This window comes from Pempheris klunzingeri, chromosome 17 (genome assembly GCF_042242105.1).
Source record: "Pempheris klunzingeri isolate RE-2024b chromosome 17, fPemKlu1.hap1, whole genome shotgun sequence".
Classification (NCBI taxonomy): Eukaryota; Metazoa; Chordata; class Actinopteri; order Acropomatiformes; family Pempheridae; genus Pempheris; species Pempheris klunzingeri.
This window is the reverse complement of record NC_092028.1, coordinates 19747684-19769070: the sequence shown is the minus strand read 5'-3', so window position 1 is coordinate 19769070 and position 21387 is coordinate 19747684. Positions and strand designations below refer to the sequence as shown.

At 44.2% G+C, this 21387-nt stretch overlaps 2 protein-coding genes across 2 annotated transcripts in view; one reads left to right on the top strand and one right to left on the bottom strand.

Moving 5' to 3' along the window:
- The window catches only part of col5a3a (collagen, type V, alpha 3a), a 43485-nt gene extending 41487 nt beyond the window's left edge, over positions 1 to 1998 (bottom strand). Inside the window, exon 1 of the mRNA XM_070847939.1 lies at positions 1914 to 1998. Within this exon, the coding sequence (XP_070704040.1) occupies positions 1914 to 1998 (85 nt within the window). The remainder of the gene's footprint in view (positions 1 to 1913) is intronic.
- A 9031-nt stretch (positions 1999 to 11029) lies between these two features.
- rdh8a (retinol dehydrogenase 8a) lies at positions 11030 to 17655 on the top strand. Its single transcript, XM_070847502.1, has 6 exons — positions 11030 to 11244; positions 13467 to 13628; positions 14777 to 14956; positions 16164 to 16257; positions 16352 to 16535; positions 16662 to 17655. Exons 1-6 carry the CDS (start codon positions 11139 to 11141, stop codon positions 16887 to 16889), a joined length of 954 nt encoding a protein of 317 aa, XP_070703603.1. The 5' UTR covers positions 11030 to 11138; the 3' UTR covers positions 16890 to 17655.
- The last annotated feature ends 3732 nt before the right edge of the window (positions 17656 to 21387 follow it).

The window sequence follows — 21387 nt, the reverse complement described above, 5'->3', positions numbered from 1 at the left end:
TTTTCATTTGTTTTCATTTGCCACTAATTTGTTGGTAGATCAAAGGCGAACAAGGCTCGCCGTCCTCCTTTGGGAGTCTGGTGCAGGATTGGCAAGAAGGCTGGATCAAACGGGACACAGTGAGGGGGCTGTTCGCATGATTTCCCCTCTGTCACAGAACCAGTCAGGGATGAGGCAGGGGATAAGCAAGAGGAGAAAGATGATGTAACCGAAGAGATGAGACAAATAAAATAGAGAAACAAACACTCTCTATTCCCAGACTTTGAAAGCCGAACAAAAGTGTGTGTTGAGGCAAAAGAACAGAGGATTCTAACTGAATCTAACTGTGGACGTGTGCAAGAATGTCTCACTTCCTGTCAGCAAACAGAACTACAAAGTGCTCTCTCATCTCTGTCGAACACACACACACACACACACACACACACACACACACACACTGAAAGCATATGGGAAAACATTCTTGCACTGAAATACACACACACACACACACACATGCACACAAACACTCACAGACTCACACACATTATCAGCCACATGCACGTATCTGAGCCCGGCATATCAGTACCACCATATGTCCCGTGCACTTTCAAACCATCTCAGCCTCTCACTTCACAGGCCCTTGTTAGAGAGCAGTGGACGTCTCGGCCGCTGCGTCGCTTCAATGTGAGCATGTCAGTTGGCTCGCCCCCTCCTGCCGTCGCTGTATCTTCGCCAGTGACTCCCCCAACAAAGCCTGCCAGCCATAAAGTGGCCGCATGTGGACAGCCACAAGTGAACATGAGGCATCTTCAAGCGCTCGCGGTGAGCGCAGGGTTAACTCCTGCTGTTAAAGCATGTCCCTTCATCAGGGGAGTCTGTAAAACTGCAGCACCTGCAATGAAAAAGACTGCTGCCACTTGAAGATACTCGAGACTCGGCCTCGAGCACGGAGGCCTGTGTGGGTGACAGGCAGCAGCGGGCCAGACGACATACAGTGTACAGTGTGCTGGTTATTACTGGCTATCTTGGGGACATGGAGGTCTTAAAATGGCTGCTCAAAGTGCAGCAAATGTGGAAACCAGGACACTAGTGCAATCAGACAGGGCAAACACACCAGCTTCTTTTCTTACAGGTGGATGTTTGAAACACAGTCCGGCCTCTCCACTCCTGCAACACACAGTGTGACTGGGCCACTCCAAGTGTGCTAAACATGACTTAGAGGTAGCAGCCTGCAGGAAAACATGTAAAACACTGAAGAGTGCCAGAATAATCAGAAGCAAGGCGGTGTGAGTGTTAGAGCTAAGCGCCTTCAGGAAGACCTGTGTGAGCACATTAAACAGATCCATGACAGGAATTTTAATCTACTCAGTTCGCTCAGTGTTCAGCCGTTCACCTCTTTCTCAAGCCAACGTTAAACCTTTTCACAGTGAACCGACGCTGGTCACAAGCAAACTCAAACATGACATCATGCACCTCCTGAGCTGAGAGTCCTGCAGCTCACCTGACGCAGGAAGGACGCACTCACATCCACACTTTCCCCCCAAATCTGTTACATTCAAGTGCAAGCTGGGGCAGGAGACGCTGAATTAACTGAAATGTGCTCCTTGTGCAATAAAGGAGGAGAATTATTATGCATGCATGCAAACACACACACACACACACACACACACAAATGGCTTATACTTAATTGCAAGCAGAAGTCATTTGAGCTCAGAGTTTTAATCCCAGCCAGGAGTGATCCAGAGCAGATATGAGCCTCACACTCCAGGATCCACAGCAAACACTGTGCTTCTTCATAACTTAATGACCAACATGTCGGCTGGGGGCACCTGAGAAAACTCCTCACCTACAGATAAAGTGGAGTGAGCCTTTAAAGAAGGAACTTCTTCTGACTTCTGTCGACATACTCGTTTAAGTTCAACTAAATACTTTACCAGTCTGTGTCGTCGTCACGTGAAGGAGGATAAAAAGAAGCAGCGCTGTTCTCCTGCGTGACCTGATCCTTATTAAATGGTCCATCTTTCCAGGCGCAGACCCCCCCGCTGCCTCCGCCACCACACTCAGTGCTGCAGGAGTTAGAAGCGGCGCAGCTCAGCAGCCATGCGGGGAGAGAAGGAGAGAGAAGCCGCTCTGTAGCTCCACTTGCTTGGTTGTTGGAGAAGTTTTGTTGTGGCGGCTCCTCTCAGTTTTCGCTCTGTCCCTCTCATTCAATTTCTCCCTCCCTCCCTCCCCCTGCTCTCCTCCTCCTCCGCCTCCTCCCTCCCCTCCCCTCCCCTCCCCTCCCATCGGACGGTGAGCACGAGCGCTAAGTCTCCATCATAAATCACGTTTATTACTCGCGATAATTTGTTAGGGTCTCATTTCTGAGCCGTGGTCATTAACCGCAGGAGTGATGGAGAGCCTGGTCACCTGTCAGCTCCCTGCTCTCTCCAGATCTGAGGCCTGCTGCATGAGACAACAGGAGGCTTTTATGGCTTGTTTATGGATGAAACAAGATGTTGTATTCATGATGCAAAACTTTCACATCTTCAGATTCTTGTGATCAGAGTCAGACTCCCAGTCAGAGGTTTGTTCTGTGCTCCCTCACGGCTCCTGTAAATGCTCCTCCACATTACACATGAAACACCCCCCTTGGTCAGTTCGTGCTGTGAGGGCAGGTTATCTCCATCGTCCGTCTAATCTCAGCCTGTTTCTGTGCTGCTTGTTCAGGCTGGAGCTTGATGAGTGGCCACTGAGAGACTGGAAGCTGGATCACCTCGGGTTAGAAGTCCCGAGCGGCTAGTTCAGGGGCAGGCACACCTGGCTCAGAAAAGGTTTATTATTGCTCACCCTCTAACTTTCATTTGAGAGGCCATCCCCCCTGGTTTAGCTGTCCGGTATAGATGAAATCCAAGTTCTTGTTTCCACTAAATAAAAAAAACTTTTAAATAAAAGTTTTGTGCATGTTTGTCCTCGTCAAAATATTGAAAAGACATATTTGAGTATTACTCTATTTTGTAATGAACATTTTTGCAGGTATAATAACATCATTTGAAGTGAGTTTTTAATAAAACAACAAGTTAATTAAATTTAATGGGGGCACTGCTGTCAGGAATGAGCAGAAATAATTCAATGTGACAAGTCGCCTACCTCTTAATACTGCAGTGCACCTCAGTCCCAATCATTTGCCAAACCTGCACAGTGTCAATTACCTGTGGGGGCTGAACATAGTCCTGCCACAAGCCTAATTAATTCTAGAAAGACTGTGGTATTCAGTTGAGACATGCTCTAAGATAAGGCTTATGAGGACCTTGTCTAATGGGAAAATTACCAAAGATAACATTTCTGGAGTCCAAGCTGCAACAGGCCTTTGTAAAGTAAGTGGAAGACCAAATCCCAGGGTGAAGTTTCTCCAGGGAGAAGAGTTGCAAACCACAGACGGGGAGAAACACATTTAAAAGTTAAATTCTTTTCCATTAAAGATGCTGTTTTATATCATTTCTAGCTAAAGTCAGAGCCATAAATTATCAATCCGCACTAAACTATGATGTTATGATCTAATGTCAATGCATCCTCGTGGTAAGTAGGTAACGCCAAGAAGTTCTGCGACATTAAAATAAAAACTTGAAAACACAGGAATATGACAGGTTAAAGGTGCATTTCTTCAGCCTCAAAGAAAGCGAATCGTGGGAGTGCAAGTCGTAGAGTGATTAGACCAAACACAGAACGCCATGGGAGACAGAGATAGAAGGAGGTTCTGACAGAAACACTCAGATAACTGGACAGATTGAAGTTGATCTGGTAGGTAAACAGTGGACGGCCTGACCTCCCACCCTCTCCCTTCTCACTACCAGCTTAGCCAGCCTGAGTCAGGGCCACATTCCTAGCAGCTTTTAGCAGATAGTTACTAAGAGTCCGGTGGGTAGTCTGAGCTCTGGGTGAGAAATATTTCCACAGCATGTGTTATGTACCTTTGTCCAACTACAGGAGCTGTTCGACCCACAGATAATCATTCAGTTGCAATCGAACAAAGAAAAATCAGGTTTCTAATGTGCGATGAGTTCTTTGTCACCCAGACAGTGGTTTTCCTCATGGCTGGCATCAAACATGCACTGATTGGACTTGGAACCAAACACATACATTTAAAATATTACTCGTGACGTGACCGCAACGCACAAGAAAATTCCAATTAAAATCAAAGTGGATCCATTTGTCTCGTGCCAGTAGTTTGTCAACTTTCATTACCCATCAGGGTGTCATAAATCAGGCTGATAATGATTAATGTAAGGTAAATAGATGAGCCTTTACCCTCCTAATCAAACCAATAGAGCCACTTTGTCTTGTTCACACTTACAAATCAAGTGGAAACACCAAGGCGCTAAATTACATTATTCCATATGTGAGTTGACATTACGGATGTATTGAAAAAAAAATCACAGAAGAAGTTAGGCAGGAGATAAATCCATAGAAGGAAAAAAAAAAGAACGTTTTTCTGTATTTTTCCTCATTTTATCCTCTAATTCCTCAGACTGACAGTATCGGAGGCATCTCTCTCCCTCTCTGCAGGTCGTTCTCTGCTGATAAATCACGGTTTCTTATCATTTAATCAGTGAGAGGGTGGGTGGAAGGTAAAGTGAAGTAATCTGTCATCACTTTGCAAGACATTAATCCTCAAGAGGATCTGATGAGCATTGAGGATTAGAGACCCTAAAATGGGCTTTCAGCTGAGCCTGCCTCCAGTCTGCTCTTTGTGTAGAAAAACATGCCAGAGCAGGACAACTGTCAGGAAAAATATGCATGCAAGGTTTGAGAAAGAAGAGGTGACAGACTCTTTTAGTTTGCCAACAATTGATTAATGCATTTTTTTTGCAATCATCACCAAATATCAACCTTACAAATCATCTTAGATCTCACACCACTGCTTCCTAATGGGGCTGTGATGTCATTGAGCTATGTATTATGTGACAAACATTGTTATTGTTTTCTGTCATTGTGATATAATACGGTTTTAAAGATGAGCGTGAGTGATGGCTGTGTATCTAAGACTGTGGTGTGTGTGTGTGTGTGTGTGTGTGGTGGAGCCTGACAGTTAATCCACTGTCACTTCATTTCATCATTTAGCAGAATTATGAATGAGCATTAGATAAAACAAAAAACATTTCTTTTTCTGCACGCTGTGAAACAGAAAACATCTGCCTGCAGTACGTGTCACGTGGAGGAAAAGCTGTGATCTAAATGCTAATGGTGAAAAAAATATGGTCTTTTATGAGGGATTGAGTAAAATGTGGGTTTTGTCAGTGACTTCAAAACAAGGAAAAAGTAACATCCCAAACTTAACAAAGCATATAAGGATAAAGGCAAGAAAACACAGGAACCACTGAAACTCATGCACATTTTGCTGGTGGGGGTGAAATGTAGGTTAATCTGTCAGAGGCTGGCAAACCCCTGATCTGTGAAAGCACATCAAGAGAAACACGATGTGCCACCCACTGACTGCTGGTGATAGCATCTCCACATATCAGACAGCGAACGCTCTTACATAAGAGCTTTCACCAAACCACACCCGGAGATATAAATCTGTCCTGCAACAGGTATTCTGGGTTTAGCTGCCTGCGGTTCAAAGGGGAGGGGGGGGGGGAGTGAACACATCAGACAGGATAAAAGTGGCTGCTTGCTATTCCATCACCACTGCGCTTACTGTAACCAGTTATGCCATTTGGAATTTGGAAAAAGAGCCAAACCTTGTTGAAAGGAACAAGATCCCCATTCGAAGCTGAGCAGGGTTTGGAAATAGAGCTGTGTTATCAGACATATCACTCCCCGCAGTCAGCTGCTAAATCCTGATGCAATTAAGTTGCCAAACCAGGGATGTGACCACAAGAAAACATGTGGAAATTTTCCTCTTTGCACTGGAACTGCCAGTCTGGTGATAATTATAATATTTAGACATGACGAGCGACTAAACTAATTAACGTCTGAGGACCATGTCTGTTAAATAAACTGCTCAGACAAATAGACTAAATGAACTCAACCGGTGACCACACTCAAGCTTATCGACTGCTGTGTAGCCTCCTCTTCACTGTTGGTTCAGCACAAAAAACCCCATGATTGTGTTTTGATCTCTAAATAGCAAGACAATTTGGTTGCAGGCTGGTATTTGCAGGGGCGTTTAAGGTAAATCTGAGCACACAGAAAAACGATTCAAACCAGCATTTCTTTCTTCTTCCCTTCTGTGTGGAGCACAGAATTTGAATTTCATTCCCCTTAACAGTAGTTTTCTTGCAAATATGCCAGGAAACCCAAGAGCCTAACAAATTAAAGTCATTATATTTACAATACAGAATGTGTTGTGCTGTAAGAGCAGACACTGGGTATGCACAAGGACTTTTAGAATAAGAAAATGATTTAGGCAGAAGACTTCTGCAACATGGTGCCACTGAGCGGACCGCCACCCTGGGAATCCATCTGTGTACTTTGTTTACCTAAGATCAGATGTAGCTGGCACCATGCTGTTGTTCCTCTTTGCTATCTGTGTTTACTGCTTGAAAAAGCTTTGAATAAACCTATAAGTGCCAACGTTCTTTATGTTTCAGCTTGTTTCCACGAAGAACGTTTATGCCACAAAAATTGTTGCTTTCATATTTCAATAAACATGAAAGTGTGAAAGAGTCTAATCTAAAATTCACTGCTTGAATAGTGCTTTCCTACTAGCGTATGCCTGATGATGAGCTGTCACTCTGTGGATGTTTCTGAGAATGACATTAATTGGTTGCTCAGAAATGCCGCATTAAGATCTTCGGTGTGTCGTTGCTCTTGAAGCTCTCTCTGTGGAGGGCGCATTGCGTGTGGTCTGCAGCTGCAGCAACACTTTCAACTCTCCTCTTCTGGTGCAGCTTGTGAGCTTCTCTTTTTAGCATTTTCTCTCAATTAACGGTGTTCTGTCTGCCCCACAGCCCCTAAAACACTTTCCCAGCTCACTCCTTTCTAAGTCTTTACACCCAGTCTTTCTGTGTTTTTAAGTCTCCCTCCCGCACAGCCGACCCCCAGCTACTCAGTCCCTTCGTCCCTTTTATTCTCGTGAAGTTTGCATTCCACACCTCCTCTGCAGACTGCACACAAAAGAGCAGAAAGCGCCACTCCTGACCTGTGGCAAACATTCCAGTCCTCTGGGCCCGTTCACACAGCCAGAGTCCTCTATCCTTCGAGTAGCATCAGCCAGAGTTGCACAATGATACTGCATATAGATGTCACCAACAGGAGGATTGAAACAAGGCACACTCAGTCTGATGCACTTGCTGTATGATGAGGAATATTTGTAGAAATCATTTGTAAAGTGGGCATGAATAGAAATGATGTAAGGGGAAAAGCAGAGTATACATTCAGTTGTTGTAGTTGTAGTTTGGTATGCATCGCACATTTAGAACAGCATCTCTGCCTAATCACACAATCCATCTTTAATTATGATGAGTGAAAACAGACATTGACTTTATAAAGTCAGCTGGGAAAGCAAGAAAAGTTCCAACGGCATCTGCTCATGAATCACTACACAGGAAATTGACTTTTAAACTATAAAAGTAGGTTTAGAGAGGATGAGGGTGTAATTTTCTGTGACTTCCACTTCAGCAAAGAGGTTATGGATGATCTGGGTCCATTGCACAGCTGGAGAATGCTCAGAGGTGTCAGAGGGAACAGGTGAAAGCTCTGAGGAAGGATGTTGGAATAAGTGATTGCTAAGAGGAGGGGTAGGTGTGTGTGTGTGTAGCTAGGTACAAAGAAAGTGGAGAGGGGAAAGTTCGAGGTGAAAAAGGGAGGAGGGTTTACAACAAGACATTAAAAGCACAGGGAGCGCGTGGCGGGGAAAGCATGCAGGGACTTGTGTTATCCCTTCCTCTTTGTCTCTTTCCTCCCTCCTTATGTGTCTTCAGAAGTGCCTCAATCTCCAAATTCCGCAGCAATAGCTCGGAGGCTGGGAGACATCACCGGCTGCCCAACACCCTTCTTCATCTCCATCCACACCTGTCCACTTTCTGCTAGAGGCACAAGTGAAAGCATGCCAGGAACAGCCCTGACCTTACTTTTAGCACCATGTCCACTGGTGGACTGGCTGTCTGATTGGGTTGATAAAAATAAAATACTGTGTAACAAGACAAAGAATTGGTAGTTTGGGCCTTTAGTGGTGTATCTAATCTAGTGGCATATCATAAATACTGGACTTCTACATTTACAGGCTATTGGAGCTTTAAGGTTGTTAAGACTGCTGAGTTTATCGTTTCTTTCACTGTACCATTGTATGAAATTAGTGGAAAAAATAATTTCAAATTGTTGGGTCAGTGTTAGTGGGCCGGTCTGGGTCAAAGGTTCACGGTCATTTTTTATTCTCTGTCCACCCTGGACCGTGACATTTGCTCAGACCACCATCTGCTGACCTACCAGAACCAGACCTACCTCACATTAACAGTACAGGCTCAAAGACACTCTTTTTAATACCTGACTATTCTTGGTTACTTGTGATTTTGGTGATCCATAAAGCCTTTACTCTTTATTGTAATTTATTCTGAGATCGTCAGCCAAATGCCTATAATCTGAAATGTATTAAAATATAAATATATAAAGTAAAATGTCTCTGCAGTCAGTGCATGTTGTTTTGCGCACTGTCAGCTTGGATTTAAAGCTGCTTTCTCTGACAATGCAAATTATACTTTTCTTATCTCATTGTAAACTTCTGCTTTCCAGTGAGAGAAATAGGTCATAGCTCAGGGATGTTCGAAATAAGCAGACATCAGCTTTGTGAGACAGCAAGAGGAAATTGGGCCTGAACTTTATGTAAGCTGACAGTCTGCTCTCTCTGTCGTCAGCACAATAGACAGTTTGTCACGAGCAGTGATAACTGGAAGTCTATTAAAAAAAAAATGTCATTATGTACTCTAATAGGATGAGTTATACTGTATGTGCGTCACATGCCTGAGGTCTCAAAGTAAAGCTGAACCTGTCTTCGCACCACCGGCCTCCTGGTTACTGACCTGCCCATGATGGTCCAGGACTCCTCTCATTGTTAAAGTATGTGGGAGAATCTCTCCTTTCAAAGATGTGACGGAAATGAAAAGCTGCATTTGACGACGGAAACCTCAGTTTACCCTCAGAGGAGACAAACTCTGAGACTCGTCTCTGTCCTCTGTCCTCCCTCTGCTGGTGTGTGTGTGTGTGTGTGTGTGTGTGTGTGTGTGTGTGTGTGTGTGCGGATGTCCTCTGCCTTTACTTATTTTCTTGTCCTTATAGTGACCTTGATGCTTCACACTGTGTTGATGTGTTAAAATGGGAGTGGGGTTAAAGAGGTGACCTGTGGGGGGAGAGTTCAAACATGGGGACGTATATTCATCATTGTGTGCATGCAACATGTTGTAAAGGCCAGAAATGTTGACGTTGTTTGCATCAGTGGACTATATGAACATGTTGCACGTGATGGGGAGAAAATCAACAGCTAAATCAACATGAAACTCATTTAAACTCATCTAAAACCTTTGTGGAGCCACAGTATATATTAAATGTCACAGCAGAGCACTTCCTAATCCTCATGAACTCCACCAGAGCGGAGAAGATCCAGCATAATAATCCCAGTTCAATTCAAAACAGAAACACATGTGCTAATTAGGTTCATATTTAATAGACACATTAAATCCATCAAATGTCTTGAAGCATTAAGAAATTATTATATTTTTTAATTAACATCAGTCTTAGATCTAATCAGAAAAAGTCAGTAATTGGGGGAACTGGAGGTTGAGTTTGAAAGGTCCATCGTGTAAAATTGTCGTGGCACTTGATAAACTGGTGCATAAACTGTTTAAGTGAGTTAAAAAAAGACAGAATATTTTAATTTACTTATCACTTACTCATTAATCAAGACTGCGGGCTGCTCTTTAGACTGAGCGGAGGTACTGAGGATCAGTGTTGGAGTAAAGGGAACACACAAATACACAGTCCTCTACCACACCTCTCACAGTCTGTGATTGCATCGCATTTAGCAACAGGCCCAAACACGGCTCACTCCGACTCCTGCGCTGTGGCCTTTCATCACAGAAAAGGGAGCAAGTCTGGTTTGAGATCTTATCAGAGGCACTTTGACCCCTTCCACCATCAGTCAAGAGGAGGCTCTCCGAGTCGCCTCAACAGACCCTTGCTAATAGCATCATTGACAAGCCAAACAGATAACCAAACCCAGACCATTCTTCTTGCATTCTTTAAATATTTGGATTACAGTGATGCTGTTAGCATTTTATATTTGATGAAGTGGCAGCAAGCGTCCACTTGTGAGGAGCGCGGCACCTTTCCTGACCACCAGATGGCAGCACGATGCAGCGCATTCAGCCACTTTAAACACGTCTCTCCAAACTATGGTCAGACTGAAGAGACTAGTTTTAGAAATACATCAAGAAGAAGCGCTTAGTTTGGGTTTAGATGTGGTCACAGGGCAACAGCAAGGAGCATAATGAGAACAACAACAACATCAATACTACTACTACAACTAATAATAATAATAATAATAATAGATGTGGTTTATTTTATTACATGGAACTTGCAGTCCAAATATCTAATAGCACACATAAACATTTAAAATCTTGGATGAAAATGTAATTAACTCATTCAGTTTAACTTAAAGGATTAAATAATAAAAATAAATAAAATATATTATGGGGAACTTTAAGTTAATATTACTACTATCAACATGACGAACCAGAACTAGAACCAGGCATGAACAGGACATTATGTGTTACAGTAGGCTGTTGTTGTTGTTGTTGGGGGGGGGGGGGGGTCACCAGCTCAGGAATCAAATAAGCACTGCCCCCTCCACAGCACGCACGGGCGCGCATGCACGACCGCACACATTTTAACGAATTAACTTCATTTTCAGGGCAGGCGGCACCTATCAAGCTGAGAATCCTGTTTAGTGGCTGCTGTTTGCGATGCCACGTCTTTTTTTTTTTTTTTTTTTTTTTTTTTTTTTTCTCTCTTCCTCTGGTTACTGATTTTATTGAACATGTGACTGAATTAGACGCTCACATGGCTGCGGTGGCTGCATGATCCGCTTTAGTTCTTTTTAAAGTCCGGTAATCGGTAGCTCCCCTCGGCAGCGACCATCCGGAGCAGAGGACCGCTGAAAAACACAGCGCCCACCCGGACAAATCATGGCGAACAGCGGGCAGAAAGTTGTGCTGATCACCGGCTGCTCCTCCGGCATCGGGTTACGAATCGCCGTCACGCTGGCCAAAGATGAAAAGAAGCGTTACCATGGTAAATGCTTTCTTCTACATTGTTTCTTTGATCGGACCTATTAGTGACTAACGCTGCTGTGCTTCGCTCGAAACCCTTTTCCGTGTTTACTTTCCCCTGCAAAGCTCTGCTGTTGCACCAAAGCTTCCTTTACGCACAAAGTTCGGTTGAGTTTCATGCGCAACTCTCCGTCTTAGCGCAAAGAAGTGTGCAGAGTCCATTGAAGTAGCTAACCCCGGTGATATCGGATCCATATCCTTTTTGTAAGAACTGGGCTTCAGTCGCCCCTTTGGTGCAACTATTATCATCTGAAAGCGTAGTTTCCAGGGCAGGGCTCTGCAAGGATGCCGCTTGCCAGGCGGAATCATAAAAGGAGTCTTGTCAGTTCTCTTTCAAGTGACTTCTCCAGCACAAAGCCCCCTTTTATCACAGCGCATTGTAGACCGCCTGCTCCGGTTTAGTGCCGTGTCTAATGTGCCTATAGTCCCCTCACTGGAGCGACTGTTGAAAGAGGGACAAAGTTTGAGACCTGTACAAGCGAGGGTTCACTCTAAAGCAAGGGCCTCGTTTGAAGTCTTCATTGGAGCGCAGTGGAGTTAGGATGTCCCACTTTGACATTGTTGGTCTGTGCGTCTCCTCTCCTGCTTCCCAGCCATCATTAATGTCACTGTGGGAAATGGAGATCCAAAACCATGTCGTGGAGCCTCAGACAGAATTACATTAGACCACCTTCCCCCCACCCCCCCACCCCCACTCTTCTTGGGAAGAGTTTGCCTCCAAGACCCCCCCTTGTTGTTAGATGTGACTTAATGCAGAATTACATAATTGGCTGTGTGCCTACAAATCAGTGAGTTAACAGAGACACCCATGATTTCAGCAGTCATCTCATACGTTCTCATGTTAAACTCATTTCAAGCCAAGCTAAGTGCCACCGTAGGAACTCCCGTGCAAGGGTTCGTTAGCTTTCTTTTGCTTTGGGGACCACAGGCATCTGATGGGACGTATTAGCATGAAATGGATGAACAAAACAAAAGTGATTAACTGCTCCCTGAACACTGGTTTGAGCAGATTTTTGTTCACAATGTGACCTGCTTTCCAAAAGGCCACCTCTGAGCAACGGAGCTGATCTGCTCTTTTCCCAGTGCCTTTAGGAAATCCAACAGAGATTAAATACTGTGCATAAAGTAATGATTAGTCGCAATAACGTGCACCAAACCCCGGAGAAACCCCCGAAAAAAGCCTGTGCGCGCGCAATGCTGTGTGGTTCATTCAAGAATGTTTAAGCAGCCCAAGAGTAATTCCTGCAGGAGCCAGAAGAACAATGGATCTCTTGTTCACTTCTCTCCCAATACGTAAATCTCTTTGTTGCTTCATGAACACACAGATCTCAGATCATACGCCTAGGTTTAATTAGACTTCGTGAGACGTCATTAGTACATTGTGTGTATTTGACCACAAGTTGCAACATTCTCAAAAATGGGTCCAGTTTAATGACAATACACGTTGAAATGTCAGATCGGTAACATTGCATGGCTGTGCAGAACCTGTACAGCAGAGCGATCCCTCTTCTAATCATACTTATCCAACCACGTCTCTGGTTAGACTAGAATCAGTTGTCTTTATCTACAACAGGTAGACTCAGATGAATGTGTGATTCAGAGGTTGTTGACTCGCTGATTGCTATTGTGCAACAGCGCTGTGTTTCTTTTCTCTGCTAGATAACGTCAGTCAGCAAAGTGTTAGCACAACACACAACATGGGAGAAGCCGTGGAAGTCAACAGCGCGCTGATAGCTGCTGCTGGTGGTCGTGACAGATTCCTGTGCTGTATGTAGGTTAATGTTTCCCAGCGTGCAAAGTTCAGAGGAAATCAATCCTGTGTCCTGTAAAGTGACAGGCGTGGTCATTGGTAGGAACTCTGACCCGCACGGCTGACTCTGTCCCAGCTCTCAGTGTGTGTGTTTGTGTGTGTGTTTGTGTGTGTTAAGGGAGTCATTTAATGGTGGACTCACACTTCAGAGGTTTCTTGTGTGTCAGAGTGTGACACAGTGTGTGGGTTGAACAAAATCATGCTTCATCGTAATGATTCCCTAACAAATGACGAATTGTGAAAGTAAAGTGTTTTTTAAAAGGACAAAAACGGACTCATAAAAGGGAATCTTAATACTGACGGCCTGGAGTGCTGTTCTTGTAAAGTCTGAAGCCACATCTCATTTCTCACCCTTCCCTGCCTCTCCCTATCAGTCATTGCCACCATGCGGGACCTGAAGAAGAAGGACAAGCTTGTGGAGGCAGCAGGCGATACATATGGCAAAACCTTGATGTTGCTTCCACTGGACGTGTGCAGCGACGAGTCCGTCAAGCAGTGCATCAACAATGTAAAGGACCGCCATATCGATATCCTGAGTGAGTGGGAACACGCCTGAAACTAAGCCTGCATCTCTCATTTGACTCCCTCACCTGCCATGAATGACATTGCTTCGTTAGTCTGTCCCCTGTCTGTGGATAAATATGTGTGAATAAATGTTGTGTTTCTTTGAGCAGTTTATAGTATTTAACCTAAAGTCTTTACGTAATCTGCTGTGTGGCCCTGTGCAGTTTCTTATCTGTGTTTAGGAATGATAACAAATGCACGACACTAACCTCCAACCTTCTTTAGCTTCAGCAGCCTTAAAAATCTGAAAATCTGAATCTGAAAAAGCAAAAATCACAGTTTAGTGTTATTACTGTAACAGGAGGGCAAACGTATTGATGGTTCGTATTCAAAATGTTTTGAAACAGCGGCCACTCGCTTGTCCTTCATGGGTTTGCAGTTGACAGTAATAGTAAGTGGGGGGGGGGGGGAGATTTGGAGAGTCTTGAAATTCCAGTGGGCAGATAGATTCTGCACCAAAACAGATAAGACCACCGTACTGATAGCATCAATCTGTGAGACAAAGTCTGCAGCTCTATCTGCCTGCAACACCTTCGTCTGCTTGTTGTTTTTCTGAATGGGGGTGGGGGGAGGGGGGAGGTGGGGGGGGTTCACACAGCTAAAACAATGGATTTTGAATCGTAGAAATCTCTGCATGTCACCAACAGTTCATTGGGTCCTCGGTACTGATCGGTCACTCTGTGCGGGTAGTAAATTGTTACTAATTGCTAGATTAGTAACTCGTGAGGTGGTGACTCTTTTCAGTTATTGTGTTTTTTAATCTTTGGTCTGGATAAAGGTTCTATTTATAGACCTGCCTCCATCTTACTCTAAATCCAACATTACATCCCCCCTCACCTAATTACACAAGACCCAGAGGCCCTTCAGCATGGACTAGTGTTACATCACACCTCTCTGTTGCTGTCACACACTGACATCTGGTGGCAATAACAAATAATTCCATCTATCTGTAATCTATCAATAAGGGATCTATTATCGTATGAGGGCCAAGTGAACGGTGCAAACAATTTGGATCTAACATATAAAGTCAACAGCATCCTAACCATTTCCAGGCGTTGGTAATCACAACGTTGGAGATAGAAGCAGTGTGTCACCTCTGTGCCTGTGTGTTTCCTGACAGTCAACAACGCAGGCGTGGGCCTGCTGGGACCTGTGGAGAGCATCAGCATCGAGGAGATGAAAAGGGTGTTTGAGACCAACTTCTTTGGTGTCGTTCGCATGATCAAAGAGGTGATGCCAGACATGAAGAAGAGGCGTTCGGGGCACATCGTGGTCATGAGCAGTGTCATGGGTCTTCAGGGTAGGATTTGTTTGTGTTTAACAATACTGTGCACAATAAAGTTTAACTTTGAAGAACACAAGGAAACAGACTTGCAGTTCTAACGGACTGTGAAAAGACATGTTTTATGGCTTTTGATTTAACTATGACATCTTTGCTTAGTTTAAAGCTCAGTGGAAAAGCAGGAGAATTGAATTTTAAATTTTTGGCCTATGACTCATATTAAGCTGTAAACCAAACAGTTTGCTAATTGATTTGGATTTTATTACATAACCGAAGCAACAGATAGCATTTTCAGCGCTACTGTTGGAAAACTAACAAGCAACTTTTCGCTTTACTGATGGAACGGATCCCTACAGAGACAGACCTGTGAGATCCCTTTTGTTTCACCAGAAACAGTTGTTGTATTGGTTCAAAGCTGCCAGACTCCATTGACAAAAACAGTCATTTTACCTCACAGAACGCGGGAGCATCATTACTGTGTGACTTTGGTGTTAGGTTTAATACAACACAATATTTGTGCAACACAAAAAGACACAAACAAACTGACTGACCGAGGCAGCAGTGGACCAACCACTCCGGTGCTCTGCAAGGTAAAATGACGTTTTTGTCGGTGGAGCCTGGTGGGATCTTACATGTCTATCTCTGCAGGGATCCTCTCTGTAATGCTGTAAGACGATCTGAACAATAATCTGAGCCTGTCAGTGGCAAATACAAACACTTTTAATAGATTTACTTTGGCAGTTGCCCCAAAGGATTACACTGGCGTCCTCTTCTCGGCTTTTTGTGAGGCAATCTACTGGATCAATTCCCAAAGTTTTTGTATCTACCGGTCATATCAAACTCAAAATATGTAAAAAAAACCCCCAAAAAAACAGGTTCCCAGTTCTAAAAATACCAGAGCTTTCATTTGAGGCTTACATTTCCAGTAAAGGTCTGCTTTCCTGACTCAAAGCTGCTGCAAAGAATTTTTAGTGTTTGTTTTAACTTGTTTAAAGTGCCAGACAGGTGAGGTTTAATAGCTCAAGTTAAAGATTATCTGATAAGGCAGGCAGGCAGGTAATCTAAACTGACTTATATATCCTGTCTGGCACTGGTATTGTCCAATGTGATATTTATCTACTTGGCTGATAAAGTAGTTTTATGTGTAAGTGATGTTTGAGTCATGTGTGAAATCTGGTAATACAATACAGTGATGCTGTCTCTTATCTCTGTTTTGTTGGTTTAGGAGTGGTGTTCAACGATGTTTACACTGCTTCTAAGTTTGCCATGGAGGGTTTCTGTGAGAGTATGGCCGTGCAACTGATGAAGTTCAATATCCGGTAGATCAGCCTCACTCCTCTGTTCTTCCTTCACATCCTTTCTGTGTACTGCGCATGTTCCCTCATGGGCCTTCCTGCATCTGACTCCCCACAGGTTGTCCATGATTGAGCCTGGCCCAGTGCACACTGAGTTTGAGACAAAGATGATGGAGGATGTGGCCAAGATGGAGTATCCAGGAGTAGATGCAGACACAGTTCGTTATTTTAAAGATGTTTACCTGCCGTCGTCCATAGATATATTTGAAGCCATGGGCCAGACGCCAGAGGACATAGCCAAAGTAAGAGAGCAGGTTTCTAATATTATACCGAGTTGTGTTTCTCTGATCACCAACAGGCGCAAACATTCACTCTGCCCACACAGCAATGAAATCAGTCATCATTTCTTTTGCTTTTCATCTCTCCAGTGCACTAAAAAGGTTATTGAGTCAAGCAGTCCTCGCTTCAGGAATCTGACCAACAGCCTCTACACACCCATCGTGGCCTTAAAGTACGCAGATGAGACTGGTGGCCTGTCTGTCAACACCTTCTACAACCTCCTCTTCAATTTTGGCCCTCTCATGCACATCACCATGAGCATCCTCAAGTGCCTGACATGCAGCTGCCTGCGTCGACGCACCATCTCACCTAACTGAACAGGGAGTTCAATCCTGCCCCTTACGCTCCCAGTTCGTTGACCCCCATCCAGCTCCAACTGCCTTTTTTCCCGAGGTTTGGGGCTAAGCAGGTAGAATAGAGCCAGTAACCCTGGACAGAGGAGGCGCCTTTTAGTTCCAAGAAACTACCATGATAAGCTTTGCCAGACAACATGCACAATTGCACAAGTTTGTTGTATGCAGGATGACCTCATGTACTCACACACATACACAAAAACACAGAAATACAAACAACACACATATTGGCTTATTGTACATACGTATTATAAAGCGAAGGCTGTGACTTAGTCATTGCTTTACGGGAGGAAGTGAACAGACGTTATGTAAGCGGTGAGATGTCTATATTGTTTAAGAGAGAACACAGAGACAGGACATGAGATATGAGCCCCGTGGACAGACAACAAAGCACAAGTATAAACTCAGTTACAGAGACAAACAATAAAATTATAGAGAAATATTAATACTATAAATCGTAGCCTAGATAACTGTACACTCAGGCTCTCCAGAGTTATAACATGTATGACAGAGACAGAAAATATATATCTGCTTTTATTGTGTTGTGCCCTTAATGTCATGTTTGCCTTAACATAGTGTTCTCATGGTCATAACTGCTGTTAAATCAGATTTTTTAATCTTTTGATAAACTGAATGTCTTTGATTTTTAAAGGTCTGTGAAGGGTTGGTTCAGATATTTTTAATCTAGTATCTTGAATTAGAAATAAACAGAATTCTGATTTACCCTCAACGGTATGGATGTCAGTGTCAAAGTGGGACCATGTGACTAATAATGCTCGTTGATGCTAAAAGCTCTGCAGCGTTTCTCTCTCTGGGCACCAAGAGGGGGCAGTATTTCACCAAGAATTTCAGTCAACCTGTTAGCAGAGTTGGAGCTGTAGTGTAAAGGAATTCGTCCTCAGTAGCCTGAGATGGACAAATGCAATATAACTGAATAGTTAAAATCTCTACAATGTGATTGTTGCAGACACTATCATGTTTCATACAAGTAGATTTGTACCGTTCATTGGATTTGTAACAGCATACGATGATTCATGTCCATAATAGTCAACATCAATCCATACTGATAATTAGTTGGTAGATTTTAACATGGTGGTAAAAATTATGGAGAGTTATCATGAAACAACAGTATCTCTGCTAACAGAGACTTAAAGCTGTTGGTATCCAGGTACGTGCACACATATTGCCTCTTGCAGAGCACATACTTGTTTTTGCATATGCATTTTTGTTAGTGTGCATGTCTGCGCACATACGCTCACATTAGCATGAGTTTGCATGCATGCATGCGTATGAGTGTGTGTGTGTGTGTGTGTGTGTGTGTGTGTGAATGTGTTGTATGAGCATGTCTATGGGCCAAGTTAGTGATCTGTTGATGGATATAAAGAGGTCATGGCCTGCTCCCCATCAAAACCCCTCCCTTGAACCCCCACCCCTCTCGCACACACACCCTGCTTTGTGCCGTGTGAGAGAATGTGACCTGGTTCCCATCCCTGAGGAGGGGTGAACCCTAATGACGGCCTCCTCAGACACATTGCGCAGCCCTGAGCCTCCCTCTCCAGCTGGCCCCCTCAGCCCATCAGGCCAGGACCCCCTGGTCCACACTGGGAGAGGCCTGCGTTCTGGCCTGGATAGCCCAGGCAGAGTGTGTCCTGTCTGCACACACCCTGTCCCGTCCCATCCTTCCGTGCCCTGCCCTGTCCAGGCACACTCTCCCTGTCTCCCAAGTGCATGGAGCTCATCACTAGAGCGCTGATGCAACTGGTTGCAGACCTGTAGTTTCTGTGCAGTGTGCAATGAGCGCAGTGCCTCGGCTCTGTGTATGTGTCTTCATCAGAGGCGACAGCTACGCACAATGGAACAAAGATGCTGTCAATCACAATCAAATGGGTGTGTGTGCAGGGGGGGAAGGGGGGTACGGGATCCGAGGAGGTTGGGGGAGGAGTCTGTGTGTCCTGAATGTTCAGGGGGATGCCAAGACCCAATGTGGGACGCTGAAGGCTAAGGGCAGGGGGTGTGCGGGGGCTTTGGGGCATTGAGGGGTGGGGATGTGTCGCATTTGGGAAAATGAGAATTAGGGTGCCCAGACCTGAATGGAAGACCTGTTTACTAATTGAATGAACACAGGAGTTACAGAAAAGTCTCATTAAACAAGAGGTCTTATCAAACCATTGTTGTGTACCTTTGTTTCACAATCAAGAACGTAATTGCAATATAATGAGGGCAGCATGACGTGGTTAGGGCTTCCCTTAATTGTAACCCTGTCACAATTACTGAGCCACTAAACATGCACAGACTCTGTTGTCATGCACCCTTGTTGTGTACAAACTAACAAACCACTTGTATTTTGGACAGTGAATGTTAGTAGAGAGAAAGAAAAAAGGGGATTCTCAATAGTTATCTTTGGCATGTCAGCAGGATTCTCTGTAATCTGTCCGCCTTCTCTGTTGCCGGGTCATCGCTGGTTCAGCCATTTTACCGCATCCTCCTCTCCCTGTCATCATCACCAGAGAGCCACACCTAAGCTTGACTCAGACAGTCATGAGATAGTCATGGGGAGTCGTAGATCAAAAACAAAAGGGAGCTGCAGAGGTTGTGAGATTTTGAGAGCTGAGTTGTGAAAATGGGAAACGAGAAAAGAAGAGAGGGCAAGTGTGAAAGAAACTGAAGAACCAAAAGACAGAGAGAGACGTCCGGATGCTGTGGGATGTCTAGACAGGGTGCTTCAGCCTGATCCCAGGTCAGGATGGATCAAAATCAGGCTCCACTTATTGGTTTCTTTTATTACTTCCCTTTCTACCAGGCATCTATTCTGAATAATTCTGAATAGTGTCAGAAAACGGTAAACAGAACCGCCTGAATACATTTCTGATCCATGGATCAGAAATATATTCAAGGCACAGCAAGACAAATGAGAGCTGAGGAAAAGGTGGAGGTCAGCCACCATTTAACATGGCTGCATGTGACTGGAGATGTAGCCACATGGGACATATTACGATCCACAGAGCTGATCTGCAGTCTGGAGGGAACTATCAATCTTTATATAATCCAAACAGGAGAAACACAAGTTGCCCTGTGGCTGGCCTGTGGCGGCCGAGTCCATTAGGGCAGCAGAGGCCACAGGGAGAAACAAATACACAGCGTCCATCTCTCCTTCTCCCTCCCTCTCTGTCCATTCCCTTTCTCCTTCCTTCTCACTCCCTCTCTGTCTGTCTGAGGCCCACTGTCTGTCTGCTCTCTCCTCTGCCCATCTCCATAACTCCGCTGTGCAGTGACCTCTCACAGACCCAACGTGGGTCACTTGTTTATTCACACATGGAGAGGGGGGTCATCATCTCTCCTTCTGAGTAGAGCTGCTTGTTTGCAAGGCCATTCAGGATCATTTGGAGGCCAGAGCATAAATCAAAAGAATCTTGGCTCTAGCTGGTCGGTCATACACATTGTTTTATAGAAACAGAACCTCAATTGTCACAATCATTACAACATTAGCGCTGTCCCCTTTCCCCTACTGCTTCCAGAACATAAACAATCCAGCAGGAATTTCCAGAGTGGGACTGAGTTTCCCCACTGCCATATTGTTTTGTTCTGCTCTGCTCCTTCTCGCCAAACTGCCAGTTCTCTGATGACTGTGAAACTGAGGGTTCAATCTGTGTACAAGCATTATAATTCTTAAACTGGGGGATGATGGTTGATTGTGCTGGGCTTAGAGATGATGTAACCTGAGCTGGGGTAACATGATCCACTTGTTTTTGTGTGGACAATGAGGTAAGATTGGTGTAATATTCCACAAGAGGAGTCTGACAGCAAAGCTGCTGATTTCGATGCAGGGATTTCGCTAAAACCTGAAACTCCTGTTTGCGGTCAACACAAGCCAGAGGGCATGACGAAGTCTAATGAGCAAAGAAAAAAAAAAAAAACAGATTAACAGATCGTGGAAAAAAAGCAACAAACATAAACAGAACAACACAAACATTTCATTTGGGCACATGAAATGCTCTCGCCCTCAAACAAATCACACTTTTCTCACCACTCTGTGCACTCACATTTCTTCCTGTAACATATCATCTTCCTTTGGGTTTCTAACCTCTTCCACCATGGATCAGTTGTTTCTCTCTTTCAATGTTGTAATTAGACGTCTGGGAATCTAGTGTGGAGAAGCACTGATATTTTTAATTTGCAGAAAAATAACTATATGCTTTGCTTCCTGGTTTGACTGACACCAAGGAGGGAATATTTTCAACCGAGGGATGATTATACTTTTAATTTGTTTCCCAAGGAAGGGCATGAGGATGTTTAGTGAGTGTTAAGAGGATTTATGTACGAGCGAGAGAGAGGACTCAAAAAAACAGATAGATAGCTGGATAGATAGATAGATAGATAGTCTTTGTGTAATAGACAGTGACTTCATCAAAGAGTCTATCAGTATTGGAGTTTGTCCTGCCTGACAACCCTGGCTGCATCCCAG